General features: G+C 34.4%; 1 protein-coding gene across 10 annotated transcripts in view; it reads left to right on the top strand.

Annotated features, from left to right (window-relative positions):
• Nucleotides 1–17138, top strand: part of THOC2 (THO complex 2) — a 112803-nt gene that overhangs the window by 88418 nt on the left and 7247 nt on the right. For 3 of the 10 annotated variants that reach the window (XM_045538824.1, XM_045538820.1, XM_045538821.1), the window contains 15 exons: nucleotides 782–1057; nucleotides 2107–2248; nucleotides 2686–2843; nucleotides 3759–3887; nucleotides 4235–4366; nucleotides 4452–4636; nucleotides 5145–5323; nucleotides 5517–5619; nucleotides 6263–6693; nucleotides 6886–6944; nucleotides 8436–8471; nucleotides 13491–13628; nucleotides 13968–14037; nucleotides 14368–14525; nucleotides 16756–16832. In XM_045538824.1, the coding sequence (XP_045394780.1) occupies nucleotides 782–1057; nucleotides 2107–2248; nucleotides 2686–2843; nucleotides 3759–3887; nucleotides 4235–4366; nucleotides 4452–4636; nucleotides 5145–5323; nucleotides 5517–5619; nucleotides 6263–6693; nucleotides 6886–6944; nucleotides 8436–8471; nucleotides 13491–13628; nucleotides 13968–14037; nucleotides 14368–14525; nucleotides 16756–16832 (2273 nt within the window). Of the gene's footprint in view, nucleotides 1–781; nucleotides 1058–2106; nucleotides 2249–2685; nucleotides 2844–3758; nucleotides 3888–4234; nucleotides 4367–4451; nucleotides 4637–5144; nucleotides 5324–5516; nucleotides 5620–6262; nucleotides 6694–6885; nucleotides 7667–8435; nucleotides 8472–13490; nucleotides 13629–13967; nucleotides 14038–14367; nucleotides 14526–16755; nucleotides 16885–17138 lie in introns of those variants that run through there. The other 7 variants (XR_006731785.1, XM_045538827.1, XM_045538826.1 and 4 more) reach the window with 4 other exon arrangements.

Here is a 17138-nt window from a genome sequence, read left to right as displayed (position 1 = left end):
GGATAAACCAGTCAGGCCAAAGAAGCTGCAGTGTCAGTTCTCACATGCTTTAAGCTTTAGTATACCACAGCCTTTGGTAGAAAATTTTATTTGACTTAGCAGTAAGGTAACCAGCTGGTCCTAGTTTGCCTGGAACTTTGCTAGTTTTAGTGTTAAAGTCTTGCATCCTGGGAAACTCCTAAATGCTCAGCAAACTCAGACAGTTGGTCACCGTATTATTACTAGTCTTATATTAATAGTAACTCTCTCATAACTTTTCCTAGTGTTGATACAGCTTCTTAACTGATAAATTATAGCAATTGGTAGGGACTACATGTAATGATTGATACTACATTTTGTTCTGGTTGGCTGTTACTATTAATAGTTCCCTTCTGCCCCTTTACTGATATTAAGACCCTCTATTTGGTTCCCTTGAATATCTCAAAAGCAGGACTGGAAGCCATACATGTTCAATTCCTGATACAGCAGTAAGTAAGAAGGAGTAGGGTAGGTGGAATGGATGGGGTGGGGGCACACATACCCTGTTCACTTACTCGACAGGTCGGATGCAATAGAACCTTCTGAAAAACTTCTAATCAGCACACAGGACTAAAGATTGGAACAGCCTCCAGGGATGATTTATCTTAAAAAAATGTTGTGAGTAAGAAACTAGAATTCTGTAACAGTTTTGAGATTGATAGTCTTTTGATTCTTTAAAAGGGAATATAGATTTTTATACCATGAAAAGCTATAAATTGTGTGTATGTGTATATATGTATGTGTTTTTGCTTTTTATCTCCAGTCAAAGTATGATGAACTTAAAAAGTCTGAAAAGGGAAGTAAACAGCAACATAAAGTTCACAAGTACATTACATCATGTGAGATGGTGATGGCTCCTGTCCATGAAGCAGTGGTCTCCTTACACGTTTCCAAAGTCTGGGATGACATCAGCCCTCAATTCTATGCCACATTCTGGTCATTGACAATGTATGACCTTGCAGTTCCCCACACCAGCTATGAACGAGAAGTCAATAAACTTAAAATCCAGATGAAAGCAATTGATGACAATCAGGAAATGGTAGGTTTTTGTTCCAGTAGTTCAAGTACAATAACTTTATGGCATTAATTCAGTATTACCCACACTTTGAAATTGTTTTAGCTCAGATTCCTTAAAGCTATGATCTTGTTGGCATATAATATTTTCTTAAGTAGGTTTAATGGTAACCTCTCAATGGGTTGGCAGGGGCTTGGTGAACGGGTGGGGTTATGATTAATCAAAGAGTATTTGAATTTGCTTTTCTACTGATGACTATGTTGGTAACTTAAAGTGATCTGTGTAACTCTATTTGTAAGAACAGTAGGAGTTTCCAAGAGGAGAAGACTTTTTGAAAAGCTGAGTCTTGAGCTGGGCAGGACTTGAAGGTAGATTTGGTTTGGAAATATAGAGGTAAATAGGTAGGTCACTTCTAGGTTCCAGCAAAGGCAGGAAGTAGTGTGGGTTTTAAGGAGACCACTTTTACTGTAGTGAGTGTACTTAGTGATAAATCTGAATAGCTAGGATGGGGCCAGATCATGTAGGGCATTGAAAGTCAGGTGGAAAAGTATACTTGGTAAAATCGAGAACTGTTTTAGGTTCCTGAGCAGGGAAGTAATAATAGCAAAAAAAAAAAAAAAAGGTGCTTTCAAAAAATTATTTATGACAGCCACATGAAGGATGCTTTTTATAAGGGAAGGGACTAGCATTAGACTAAAGACCGGCCAGGTGGCTTTTTGGGTAAGTTGTTGTGAGGTACCTGGGGCATGGACTATGGTGGAGATAGTGGGAATCCCCAAGACTTGTAAACAAGTGGGATATAGGAATAAAGGAGAAGAAAGAGTCAGATGACTCCATACCTAAGACTAATAGTATCAGCCATGGGAAGGTAGCCTGTCTTGATGGTGTATGAAGACTTGATGACACTATTCTGGATGCATTGAATAGAGATAAAAGCACATCCAAGTGGACTTACTGTACATCCATGTTGAAGTAATTACAAAGTATCAGCATTTATCTCTTCAAATTTTTTAATTAAAAGAAGGAAGGTAATGTGCATATAGTTAGAAAAGTATCTAACTTCTACTTTGTAGCCTCCAAATAAAAAGAAAAAAGAGAAGGAGCGCTGTACTGCCCTTCAGGATAAGCTTCTTGAAGAAGAAAAGAAACAGATGGAACATGTACAGAGAGTTCTACAGAGATTAAAACTGGAAAAGGACAACTGGCTTTTAGCAAGTAAGTTTTTGGAATTGTTACACTCCTGCTGCTGGTAAATTACAAAAGCAAAACTTTATAACTTTGGAGATGTTGAAGTGTTTTTTTGTGTTTCAACTCAGTGTTCACTATTCCATTCCTATTCATTAATGCAGAATCACATGTTCACTGAAGGAACTGATTTAGTTTGCTGGTAAAATTGTTACTACAATATTGGCAGCTTATCATTCAATTTTTCTGTATAAGGTCATATTTCTGGAGAAATTGTAGATAGAAAAAATGTCCACAGAGTAAAAATGATAGTCTTATCCCAAGCATGACCTTTTGGTTACAAACTATAAATAGTTTGTGGTTTTATAGTAATCTCTACACTAAAGTTAATATGTTGTCATGTTTAGTGGCCTTGAGGCACTTGAGGAAGAAGTTTACCACTTAATATATTCTTCCCTTATTTTTAGAATCTACCAAAAATGAGACCATCACAAAATTTCTACAGCTGTGTATATTTCCTCGATGTATTTTTTCAGCAATTGATGCTGTTTACTGTGCTCGTTTTGTTGAATTGGTACATCAACAGAAAACTCCAAATTTTTCCACACTTCTTTGCTATGATCGAGTAAGTTCTTTTTATTGCAACCTTTAAAAAAAATTCTCACACAAAGATAGCTAAACATTTTAATCTATAAACGTATTATTGTGTGTGTTTAAAAGGATGAACTCAAGAGCCAAGTGCCTAAACTTCAATCCTAGCTCTACTACTTTCTAGCTATATGATCTTTGGCAAGTTATTTAACCTCTCTGTGCCTCAGTTTTCTTATCTGTAAAACGGGATAATAGTACCTACATCATAAGATTGTTCTGAGGATTAAATAAGTCACTACATATAAATAGCACTTTGAGTAGTACCTGATATGTAATAAGCACTCAAGGTTAAACTGTTAACTCAGCATTTGCATTTACATGTTGTATCATAGTAGGTAGGACTCTCTTCTCCATTCTTAACCTTCACTCCTCAATAAAACAACAAAGACGCTTACATCTTTGCATATACATAAAAGCAGGGAAGCTTTTTAGTATGGTCATATTTGCAGATTTTGCATCTGGCTTTTTTCTTATATTAAATTACTACAATTTATGGTTTAAAAACATCATGTATGGTACAGCATGTCAGCTGCCAATTTCTAGTTTCTATCAGCTTTGCCTCTGTTTACTGTTCCCCAACCCTAGTAATGTGGCTAAGTCTTTAAGAAGTTATTATGTAATAATAATGATAGTTTGTTTCCTCTGTCATTGTAAATCAACTTTCTTTATAAAAGTTCTTTTTGGGGGGAGGGGTTGCTTTATGAATGTGCTAATTTCCCAGAAAACCCAAAATCTCCAAAGGTCTCTGCAAATGTGAATATAAAAGGGGAAAATACATTTTGCCTAAGCTTACCTGTTTATTAATATTTGCTATAACATCTTTTAATATTTTCCAACTGATTTTGACCTTGATTTGTTTATATTTTTCAAACATTTTTTTTCCCCATAGGTTTTCTCTGACATAATTTACACAGTTGCAAGCTGTACTGAAAATGAGGCTAGTCGATATGGGAGATTTCTTTGCTGCATGTTAGAGACTGTGACCAGGTGGCATAGTGATAGAGCCACCTATGAGAAGGTATGACTAATAAAAACCCTTATATTTTACCCATGTATATGATGACCACTTCCAGTAATCTCTAGATTGTTCAGTTTTAAAAAAGAAGCTGAGTTTAAGATTCAGTTGTAAAGCAGTGTTTAAATGCACAATTAGTTCATTGTTAAAAAGTGCTATAATCTCAAACTGACATTCCAAACTAATATCATTGAATAAGTTGAACCTTTCTGTGAAAACTGCCTATCATCCAAATAAGCATGGTGTTTTTACCTGGAAACATTGATCAATTTTATTTAAGTTGAATTCAGCTTCTGCTATTTTGTAGGACATAATTTTTTCTTTTAAATGACAGACTTTTTTTCTCTTAGGAATGTGGAAACTATCCAGGATTCCTTACCATATTACGGGCAACTGGATTTGATGGTGGAAATAAGGCTGATCAATTAGACTATGAAAATTTTCGACATGTTGTACATAAATGGCATTACAAACTAACCAAGGTAAAAATTGGATTTTTCAAAGGTGATTTTTTTTCTCTTTATATTTGTGCTTTTATAATAATGGATCTTAAAATGTTTGTTGTAGGCATCGGTACATTGCCTCGAAACAGGCGAATATACTCACATCAGGAATATCTTGATTGTGCTAACAAAAATACTTCCTTGGTACCCAAAAGTTTTGAATCTGGGTCAGGCTTTGGAAAGAAGAGTGCATAAAATCTGCCAAGAAGAAAAAGAGAAGAGGCCAGATCTATATGCATTGGCTATGGGGTAACAAAATTATACTTTAATGTGATTTATGAGACTAGATGACAGAAGGATTCTGAAGACTTTAAAATGTTTTACAGTATTGAAGTTTATCTTCTGCCTTACTACAGGAGATTATGGGAGATTATGCGATCATGTTCCCACAGGCTGGTGAGAGTTGTCACTTCTGATTATCAAATTCCGGTCTATACTGGATGATAGTTTCAAAGTCACATATAATATTTCTTGATTGGGAGAAAATATAATTTTGTCATCATAGTGGAGTTATCAGATCTTCAAGAGCAAAAAGAAAAAAGTCATCTTAGTTTAAGGACTAGTTTATATTGAAATTTTTATTTTTAAGAAAGCAGGGCTTTCTATAAAAACCTTTAAGAACTTACTGAAAATTAATGTTTTTATTCTCTAGGACCAAGTAGTGGAGTAAATAACTTGCTAATTTTATTCTTATAAACCTCATGTTTGTGCTTTTCGATTTGTATTTGTATATTTAAACACTTTGTGCGACTTTCAGCTACTCTGGGCAATTGAAAAGTAAAAAGTCATACATGATACCTGAAAATGAGTTTCATCACAAAGATCCCCCTCCGAGGAATGCAGTTGCCAGTGTACAAAATGGGCCTGGTGGTGGGCCTTCTTCATCATCGATAGGAAGTACATCCAAATCGGATGAAAGCAGTACTGAGGAGACTGGTATGCTTATTTATAGAAACTCATAAGTAATACATATTGTTTGAACAAAGTGAAATGTTTTCTATCACATAACAAATACAATGCTGGCTTAGTATCACCCTGGTTTTTCTACTTATTCTCTAATCATTTTGTGTTGAAATTATAGTTTATGTACATTCCGGGCTTGTTAAATAAAACCTTACTTTTATTTCAGATAAATCAAGGGAGAGATCTCAGTGTGGCGTGAAAGCTGTTAATAAAGCTTCTAGTGCCACACCAAAAGGGAATTCAAGCAATGGAAATAGTGGCTCTAACAGGTAGGATCACTGTGCTGTGTATCATAATTCTAAATTCTTAAATGATTAGCCTCAGGAATGGAAGGGGGCTGGTAGTTGAGTAATATGAAAGTCATTTGTGTTGGACTTTAAAATTTTGTATATATTCCTATTTTGAAGATGTGCTTAACATCCTAATTATGTTTTATATCATGACTTTGTTTCCCCTATTGGGATATACAGGGGAATATAGGTGTGAAGTTAAAAAATAGGATAAAGTGATTGCAGTGTCTGGACGGTCTGAGTAAGGATTGTTAACATAAGAAAAGCTTACATTAATTTACAATAGTGATCCATCCAGTTAAGCAATCCATTTCCTGATAGTAGCTCCCTTGGTTGGTTTGTAGGATATGTTTTTGGTTGTTACCTTGTTATCCTCAAAGGGTATGAATGTATACAAAAAAAGGGCTTTATTATTTTAATCATTCTTTTTAATCTGCTATTTATGAATCTGTTTATTATTTACTATATAAAGAAGTACTTCCTTCTTGTCTTAAAGTCCTTTAGTTTTCGTAGGGCTTCCCTTAGTTCTGGTATTTTTGAAGTCAGTAAGAAACCCTTTATGATTTCAAACATGGGATATATTTTATTATTTGTCTGAAAATCCTATATTTTTATTCGTAAGCAGCAAAGCTGTTAAAGAAAATGACAAAGAAAAAGGGAAAGATAAAGAGAAAGAGAAAAAAGAAAAGACTCCAGCTACTACTCCAGAGGCCAGGGTACTTGGTAAAGATGGTAAAGAAAAACCAAAGGAAGAGCGGCCAAATAAAGATGAAAAAGCAAGAGAGACCAAGGAAAGAACACCTAAGTCTGACAAAGAGAAAGAAAAATTAAAGAAGGAAGAAAAAGCTAAAGATGAGAAATTCAAGACCACTGTCCCCAACGTAGAATCAAAATCATCTCAAGAAAGGGAAAGAGAGAAGGAGCCATCCAGAGAGAGAGATATAGCAAAGGAAATGAAATCAAAGGAAAATGTTAAAGGAGGAGAAAAAACACCAGTTTCTGGGTCCTTGAAGTCACCTGTTCCCCGATCAGATATTGCAGAGCCTGAAAGGGGCAAGTGTACTTTTCTTTATATGTATTTACCTTTTGTTATTTTAATGTACAGTTGTTACTGTCTCCTTGTTTTGGTTAATTATTTAGGGATTTTGCTAGGGGAACTGGGTGGTCTTAAAAGTTGATGATTTTTTTTAAGTCTTTGGAAAACCTAGGAATATTCCTTATTCTATTTTTTTTTTGTCCTAACAGAACAGAAACGCCGCAAAATTGATACCCACCCTTCTCCATCACATTCCTCCACAGTAAAGGTTAGTATAGCCTGAGGAAGGCAGCGTCCATGTTAGGCTCACCTGTTTGGAATACCAGTGTCCTGACTTCCTTCAAGTCTTGTGCCAAGTATTCACTGGAGCCACTGGAGGTTTTATATTGCATTAGAAAATGAATTTTTTCGGTATTGGTGGACTGATTTTTTTCCTATTGAGTATTTTTATTATAAAAATGTTAAAACTTCAAGGACCTAGCACTAATTTTGTAGTATTTCAAAGTGCAAGAGAAATTTTACCCAGAAGTGCCTCAACTGCTTTAAGCAGTCTTTTTTGGAGTGCAATGGTAGCTACAAGCAAATGAATCTTTTCAGCAGAATGAAGCCTATTTTTCAGCATAAATATTGAAGAATATATATGAAGACTTCCTGGATGATACAGGATAAACAAGATACCTCTGAATTCATCAAGCTTCTTGATGATCATCATACCGATGTGTGCCTTCTAAGAAGGAGTCTTGAAAGGAGTTCCATTTTAAAGTCTCCTTGGTGATCAGTTCTCCTGTAGTTGTGTATATTCAGTGAGCATGCAGCTTCTGTTGTATCTTCCCTTGGAGGTTTGTTTATACCCATTGGGTTCCCAACAAGTTGAACCTTGCGTTACGATAAAAGCAGATGTGGCATCCAGTCCTACCACCCAGCAAAGAGAAACCCCAGGCATTCAACTGCAGCACAAAATCGTGGGTGTAGCCTTCTTGAAGACTCAGGGTAGCCATTCCTTGCTCCATATTTAATTTTAATTCTAAAGTCATCTAATTTCATGGAATCTTTGAATTTGCAGTACGTTGAACTTTTAAAACTGTAAGTTACTAATTCTTCATCAAGAGCACTGTGGTGAAATACCGTAATTGATTTCTTTTTCTTTTTCTTTTTCTTTTTTAATGCTTTTTTTTGTGTGGGAGGTGTGCAATTCACCATGATAGGCACTTTGCAAAAAAAAAAAAAAAAAAAAAGATTACTCATATATTTTGTTTTCTTGTTAATATAATGCCACTGAATTTTCCAGCTAGGATTTAAAAATGTGTATATTTACATTAGAGTTATGAGTAAAGTAAAATTTGAAACCTCCCAATTAAAGAAAAACTTTAAGTCAATATTACTGTTCCACAGTGGCCTCCACTATTTTAAACTTTTTGTGGAGAAAAAATGTTTTGCTTTCTTAAGCCTTTTAAGTTACCTATAGCTTAAGTACAGAGATACAGAAAATGTGGCATAAGCATTTTTTAAAAATTCTTGCGCAAAGATTTTTATTTCTTACATTGAGTGCATATAATTTAGTTTTTTTTTACATTACAATTCCATTACATGGTTTTGTTTTTGTTTTTATTATTGATATTCATACTGATAATGACATCATGAAATTTATCCTCACAAGAAGTAGCTGGTTTATTTCCAGGTTACAGCCATACTTCCCAAAGTTCCTCTGGGTTCTGAAAACTATGCCAGCTCACCTGTCATCTCCATTCATTTTCTACAGGACAGTCTCATCGACTTCAAGGAGTCTTCAGCAAAGGTTTGAGTCTTTTAAAATCATCATGCCTAAGTAAACCAAAAAGTTCTTGACTACTTTTATTTAGTAGATAACCTCACCCTAGTAAATTCAGCAAGCTAGGATCAGTGGGAAAAACTTCTCTGCTTACTTAGAATAACCTTTGAAAATACCTATCACAAACTGAAACAACAGATGACAATGGTCCCTTTTAATGAGATTTTTATGTGTGTACTGTGGCAACGTTTCTATAAATCTCTCCTTGCTGTGTTATCCATTCTCCTTTGATGCTTAAAAATCTGGAAATAAGTTTAAGATTTGGGGAAGGAGTTTTGGGGAGTAGGATTATTTAATTTCTCAAAACAAATGTGCCAGATTGTTATCTGACTGTGTTTTAGACAACTCAAAAGACCAAAAAATCAATCTGATGCACTCACATAGTGTTTTATAAACCAAGCTCATCTCAATCCATAAAATTCTTTATATATCCTTTGCTGAGGTACCTTTTTGGTAGTTGTGGTGTAGTATCAGGAGATACAGTTAATTTAAAATAATCATTCTCCTGGAGGGGACTATTCAACTTGGTGGTTGTGTTTACATGTCAATATTAATTCCTACCTATTACTCTACTTTGAGTATTCTACTAAAAATAGTGTACAGTTTGTCTGTCTTATTACAGAGTTCATTTCAGTATTATGGTTGAATTGTCCATTGTTCATGTTATTTTGTCTTTCTTATTATAAAATTTGTGCTCTCCTTTGATTTTCTACTTTGCCTCCTCTTACAAGTTACAAGCAAATGAATTTTTCCAGCGGAATGAACTCTATTTTGTGGCATAAATATTGCTAAGCGTGATTAAAAAATAAATCTGCTAACCATGATTACTTTACTGGTGGACCAAATGAAATTTTGAAACAGAGCCAGATGATATTACTAACTGCTTTTAGATCTATAGATTTAAAATGAAATGTCTGTGGATATTGGGCAGATAGCACTAATTTTTCACAGTTTAGATTAGCCAATATGCCTGTGCCCTAAAATTGTAGCACTGTTTTTAGAATATATTGTATTAATCAAAGTTGTCTCAGCTGTACTGTCAGTATTTTGTTTAAAGTAAAACTTTTTATTGGGTAAGTTAAATATGTATTGCAATATAGTAGATTTTCATAATCAGTTTGAGATTGTATATGTCAGTTTTTACCATCAGTGTCTTTTGTGGCCTATTTTAAATTAATGGATTAACAGTGTTAACTTGTGAGTATTTACTGAGACATACTTTGAAGCAGCTTGCAACCTGCTGTTAAAATTAATTGGATTTTCTAATCAGTGAGGCAGATTACGGTTCCTCACATTTGTGAAAGCCTTTTGAAAACAAAACATTTTGAGATAACATATACTATCTCATTTCATGCTCATAAGAGTGCTGTGAGGTAGATAGGGCAGGTGGTAGTGTCTTTTTGACAAATGAGAGGCTGAAAAAGTTCTTGAGCCTTTCCCAGTGGCAAACAACTTGTTAGTACCAAAATGTGAACTAAAATTAAGGTTCCTTGATTATTACCACCCATTTCAACAGTAGTTGAAAGGGTTCTTAGTTCCGTTAGTGTGTTTGTCTGTTTTTTTTTTTTTTTTTGTAATTAGTAATTCAAGTTTATCTGCCCGTGCTTTTTTTAAAAATGGTGATTTTGTGGGCATTTAAAATTCAGTAGATTTATTCCACATGCTGCCAGAAAAAGTTGTAAATGACTTATAAGTTCACTTCTAAAAGTTATGACTCATACTACTTTTAAGATGCTTACTTAGTGCTTAGCATGGTGCCTAGCAATAAGGTTAGGTATTCAATAACCGTTTGAAATGAACTCTTAAGCCTTTGGACTTTGGTAAAGCATCCAAAGTACTAGTTTGCATAGTAACAGATGTTGCATTCTTACATGTCTAGAAAGTTTAATAGCATATGAATGTTATAGAAAAAAATATTTTACTGGACTTTGATCTCTAAAATTGATTATCTGTAACCTCACTGTTTCTGGGGTAGCTCTTTCTTTACAGAGGGTTTGGGAGATATGTGTCTGTTTTCATGTTATCTTGTCACTTGTACATATAAAATTGTTTCCTTGCTTTAGTTTGACTTTTTAGTTATGCTTTGTCTCTGAGATTCTCTTTTTTATTATTTATTTGCTATTTTCACGTTCTAATCTATGGTAAGAGTGATACATGGATTTGGCTTTTCAAATAAGATTAGTTAAAGGGAGAAAAATCTAGCTTAGTATCCAAATCTTTTCTGTCATTTCACCCTCCACTGCTAATTTCTAACTGGCATGTTTCCAGTTGTGATCAGTTGTGTTTTGACCTAGCAATTCTAGCAGCTACATTTGGTAAAGAAAGTGTTAAAAGCATGCTCCACTAACGAAGCCTCTGTGTAATTTAGGAGGACAACGGTAGCCACCTCAAGGCAAAATTCAGCTTTTAATTTGTTCATCACCTTAAAATCAGAATTTACAACCAAACCTAAGCCTAAAAATGAGGCCATCTTTATAATATTGAAGCCTTAATAAAGTCAGTGGAGCAATGTTCTTTTAAACAGATCTTGAAAATCAGTCAGATTCTTTTTTGGACCTTAATGATCCCACTGTCAGGAATAAAAGCAAATCAAGAACAAAATCCAGCAATGCTACATACAGATCAATTTAACAAATAATTAATTTTATTTGACAAACATGTATAGAATACTCACTGTGTGTACAAGGCACTTGGAAGTGTTAAAAATAGAAAAGGTACCTTAGCTCTCCTACCATACTAGAAACTATGTTATGGACAAAAATAAATTACATGAAACTAATAGGGAATACCTGTCACAAAAAAAGGTACATGTAAAATAATGTAAGAGTTCATCAGAAAGTGAGTTGCAGAGTTGAGGGGCAGTTGAGTGCTGATGGCTTTTGAGCTGTCTTTGAAGGCTAAGTAAGATTTTAAGAGATTAAGGTAAAAGTGATTTACCATTCTAGTAAAGAGAGCTACTGGAAAGGAGGAAAGGTGTTAGGGAGCAGTGATAGCCACAACATAGAATGCACTGGGTGGCTGTGTCATAGGATATAATTGTGAAAAGATGATGAAGAGGTTGGAATGCCTAATCTAAAAAGTATGCATTTTATTCATTAGGCAATGAGAAACTTTGTTTTTGTGAAAAAGAGTATTGTGATCAGGACTGTTCTTAGAAGGGTAGAAAGAAGGAATTGAATTGAGTACATTTTTAAACTAAGAATTTCTGATTGTATATTAGTTGAGTTATTTGACCTTTTTATGTTAAGAATGAAATATTTGAACATTAATACCAGAAGTAAGTTCTAGAGAAGTTTCTCAATTCCTTGTAATACAGAATCAAGTAGGCATGGTTTAAAACTTCATTCTTGCCAGGGGTGTGTGTGTATGTATTAGTGATGACAGACCTTTTTTTCCCTTCTTTTATTGGGAAAAATTAAGCAATACTTCTGTTAGAGAAATCTTCTTTGAGTATTGCAGTAATATATTATTTTCTTTGTCTTAATCATTTTCACAATTAATATTTACTTAAGACATGGGTAAACCACAATTAGAAAAATCTTGAAGTCTCTCTTAAGGATTTCTACCTAGCAAGAGTATCTTTTAGACAAGTACTTTTATGACTGTTTATCATTCTCTTGCTCTTTGTTATTAATAAACAGTTTGTATTTTTCAGTTTATCATCAACTTTTTTAAACATTGAAATTTTAAAGAATCCACTTCTGCATGGTGGCAATATTTTCTGAGCCAACTGAATTGAAAATGTTTGGTGGTGTTAAAAATAAGTGTTTAACTCTTAAACTGATGGTCTTCTTTATTCATGTATTCCTTTGAATACCAAAGGATTTCTTTGTGTAAAAATATTTGACTTTTGACTCACTATTCTGTTTATTCCTAAGGTATCTTTAAAATTCTGTACTTAGGAGTTATATTCAGTATTCTGCTGCCTAACACTTTTAATGTCTTTAAACATTAGCTTGTAGTAGTTAGAAATGCCATAGGTTAGGTATCTGATTATTTCCTGAGTACTTTCTAAATATTTTCTTTTACGATGTATTTTCATATTTACAACTTTTATAGGTAGGGTTATCTCTCAGTTACTTAGAGTTAGAATATTCTTGATGTTTGTCTGTTTTATTGCCTGTCGGCCTTTTGGCAGATAAAGAATAGGCAGAGGAGAATATTGGTTCATCTTTTGGGTTGTTTAATAATCCTCAGCTGACTAGATGGTTTTCTGAGCTATTTAGAACCAATAAGACAAATTTCACAGTCAATTGTGGTTATTTGATAGAAATTAGAGTGCTTTCAGAAGTAGAGAATATTCAGCCTTTACATTTGTAAAACTAATTTAGGATAATCTCTGCATGGTTCACATTCAGGCAGAAAAGACTTATGAGTAAAGCCATGGCTTGGTTTTATTTTTATACTTTTGCTCATTGTCATCATTGACCACCTATCAGTGGATGGTAACACTGTTTAAAATTTTCATAATTACATAGAGGCTTTTTTAAAAATTTTACTTTATTAAGGAAAAATGTTTGAGACCAAGCATCTCTGTCTTACTATGGAATGGAGTTAGAAATAGTTATATATAAAATGCTTTAGGCAGGGGGAGTGACAATAAAACACTTCAGTTACATTGTAACAGTACCTGCATTTTGGTTTTCTTTTTTTACAGTGGAGAAGTCCAATCACTATTTTTCATATATGGACTCTTTTAATGATGGTTTTAAGTCTTTATAAGAGAGCTATAAGGAATACTATAGCTTGTGAATTTACTAGTGAGTCTCAATTGAGGCAGTAATGAACTGGTACAGTTTAAATGGTAAAGACCAAGACTAAAAGCCTTGTATAATTTGTGCCATGCCCTTTTATTTTACCTTTCATAATCCAGACACCTGACCCATTTTGACTTTGGGTCTAACTGCCAATTCTTTCATTTAGTAAGCAAATGATGCTAATACTGGAAAACTAATAATCTTTAGTAATATTGCCTTAATTTAACAGCTCTACATTAATCATACTCCTCCACCACTGTCCAAGAGTAAGGAGAGAGAAATGGACAAGAAAGATTTGGACAAGTCGAGGGAGAGATCCAGAGAAAGAGAGAAAAAAGATGAAAAGGACAGGAAAGAACGGAAAAGGGTTTGTAATTTTTTTAAAACTAGTTTGGAAAGCTCCTTATCATGTACAGCAGTATGTTTGTTGCCTTTTTAGAAATACTAGTTTGTTCCATGGCAGTTTATTATTTTGTGGTTTAACTGGTATTTTCACCCTGAAGTGTGTTTGCATCTTCTATAGTGATAAGGATCTTCAGTTTAATAATCCCTACCAGCTCTGCTTGTCTTTCATGCCATTGTACCAAGTACGTGAAACTACTGCAAATATTCTGCAATGCTACTTAGCTGTGCCCTTCTTTTATGAAAGTAATACTTAAGAAAACATAAGCCTTTGGTCAATGTAGTTCACAATTCTTGGTTCTAGGATCACTCAAACAATGACCGTGAAGTACCACCGGACTTGACCAAGAGGCGTAAAGAGGAAAATGGAACAAGTAGGTAGACTTCTTTTTTTAATTATTTATTTATTTATTTATTTATTTATTTTGGAGACAGGGTCTCACTCTTTTGCCCTGGGTAGAGTGTAGTGGCATCATCATAGCTCACTGCAGCCTCAAAATCCTGGGCTCAAGTGATCCTCCTTCCTCAACCTCGTGAGTAGCTGGGATTACAGGCGCGCACCACCACGCCTGGCTGATTTTTTCTATTTTTGGTAGAGATGGGGCCTTGCTCTTGCTCAGGCTGGGGTAGCCTTATTAATACCTTCAAAACAATCGTCAAAGTGAATTGGAAAAGGCTTTCATGATTCTCTTTTGTAATTTTAGTGGGGGTTTCAAAACACAAAAGTGAAAGTCCATGTGAGTCTCCTTATCCAAATGAGAAAGACAAGGATAAAAATAAGTCAAAATCTTCAGGCAAAGAAAAAGGTGGTGATTCATTTAAATCTGAGAAGATGGATAAGATCTCCTCTGGTGGCAAAAAGGTAAATTAGGAAAATAAAGGAATAATATGCTTCTCCTTAAAAAAAAAAAATCAACCCTTTGAAAATGTAGCAAACATTGAGTTTTTTCCTAGTCAAATAGTCTTTTGTTAATTATTTGGGGTCGGGAAAAGGAGGCATTGGGAGAGAGCAAGTTATCTGTTTGGGGAATTTGTGCCAGTTTAGTCCCAAATCCCTGAGAGGGTAGAGTTAGTATACATCTGAGATTCTTTTCCTCTCCATTCCACTCCCACCTATTTCTGTTCATTGAGTTTCAGCCTTTCTTTGTATTTTCTTTTTTTCTCCACCAATTCTTTGCTTTTAGTTCCTCTTTATTCTTAAAAATATGGTCACATGTATTTTCCCTGGCCATCACAGTGTCATAAAGTCTTTTTTTTTTTTTCTGAGACAGAGTCTCGCTTTGTTGCCCGGGCTAGAGTGAGTGCCATGGCATCAGCCTAGCTCACAGCAACCTCAAACTCCTGGGCTTAAGTGATCCTACTGCCTCAGCCTCCCGAGTAGCTGGCACTACAGGCATGCGCCACCATGCCCGGCTAATTTTTTTCTATATGTTTTTAGTTGTCCAGCAAATTTCTTTCTATTTTTTTTTAGTAGAAACGGGGTCTCGCTCTTGTTCAGGCTGGTCTTGGACTCCTGAGCTCAAACGATCCGCCCACCTTGGCCTATCAGAGTGCTAAGATTACAGGTGTGAGCCACCGGGCTAGGTTATAAAGTCTTTATTAATTGTGATTTGAAACATATTTTTGTAACATTTTCTCCTACTGAACTCGTTTTTGTTTTTGAAGCTTACATTTGATTTTAAAATTAAGTATAAGGTGCATTCTCTTACATTTTAATGGATGATATTTGAAATAAATCTCAGGCATCTACCATAAAGTAATAAGCCATTACTAAAATATAAATTGTTTACAGAATATTATTGCATATAATCAAAATATATACCATATGTTTATACTTCATAGCAGTTTTAAAAAATTATAAGGTGAACGTTTTAATTCTCTATGCTTTAAAAGATAGGCTACTCCTTTTAAATAAGTGTTTCTTAATTGAGATAAAATTCACATAATGCAAAACTAACCATTTTAAAATGTACAATTCAGTGACATTTAGTATATTTATGATGTTATGCACTCATCATCTCTATCTAGTTCTAAAACATTCAATACCCCAAAGGGAAATTCTCTACTTATTAAGCAGTCACTCCCATTTCCCCCTCCCCTCAGCCCCTGGCAACCATAAATCTATTTTCTATTTCTACGGATTTACCTGTTCTGAATATTTTATATAAATAGAGTCGTACAACAAGTGGTCTTTTGTGTCTGATTTCTTTCACTTAGCATAATGTTTTTGAAGTTCTTCCATGTTGTAGCACATTTCATTACTTCATTTCTTTTTATAGCTAAATAATATTCCATTATGTGAATATACCACATTTGTTTATCCGTTTGTCAGTTGATGGACTTTTGGGCTGTTTCCATCTTTTGGCTATTGTGAATAGTGCTGCTGTGAATGTTTGTGTGCTGCTATAAGTATTCATGTGAATACCTGTTTTCAGTTCTCTTGGATATATACCCAAGAGTAGAATTTCTGGGTTATATGGTAATTCTACGTTTAACTTTTTGAGGAACCACCAAACTCTTTTTCACAGCAGCTGTACAGTTTATATTTCTACCAGCAATGTATCAGGGTGCCAGTTTCTCTACATCCTTGTCAACACTGGTTATTTTCTGTTTTTGTTTTTTTATTATAGCTATTCTAGTAGGTGTGAAGTGGTATCTCATTGTGGTTTTGATTTGCATTTCCTTAATGACTAATGATGTTGAGTGCTTGTTGGCCATTTGTATATCTTTGGAGAAATCTATTCAGATGATTTGACCATTTTAAAATTGGGTGGTTTGTCTTTTCGTTGCTTAGTTGTAAGAGTTCTGTATATATTTCAGACACTAGATCCTTATGAGATATATGATTTGCAAATGTTTTCTCCCATTCTGTAGGCTGTCTTTTCACTTTGTTGATAGTGTTCTTTGATGCATGAATGTTTTTACTTTTGGTGAAGTCCAATGTATCTATTTTTTCTCTTGCTTGTGCTTTTGGTGTCATATTAAGTAAGTTTTTGAAGAAAAATTATGGCTGGTGGGTGATAAAAAGGGATTTTGAGCTGATTTTTATATTTGGTTTTCCCTTCCCCAACTAATTCCACCATTCCTTATAGGAGTCCAGGCATGATAAAGAAAAGATAGAAAAGAAAGAGAAACGGGACAGTTCAGGAGGAAAGGAAGAGAAGAAGCAATATCCTTTTCATCTCATTGATGTTTTCTATCAGTGTAATGGAAAGCTTTGATACTGGTCATGTTTAGAATTGTACCATTGTAGTATGTGGTCTAAATGTCTAAGGGCTTATTTGCTTTTAAATGGTCTTTCCAGTTAATCCTCTCAAATGTATGAAATCTGGAAGTGGGAGACTTGATGTTCTTGATTTTTTAAAAAAAAAAACTTCTGTAGTGACTGAGGTGTTCTGTGCCACCAGGGGATTTATAGTCCCTCTGGCTGTGTTATCACTGAGAGGAAAAAAGGGAGCAGAAAGTCCCTTGGGCT

Source organism: Lemur catta, chromosome X, assembly GCF_020740605.2.
Source record: "Lemur catta isolate mLemCat1 chromosome X, mLemCat1.pri, whole genome shotgun sequence".
Taxonomy (NCBI): Eukaryota; Metazoa; Chordata; class Mammalia; order Primates; family Lemuridae; genus Lemur; species Lemur catta.
Note: the sequence above shows the minus strand (reverse complement) of the source record. Positions and strands in the feature narration are given on the sequence as shown.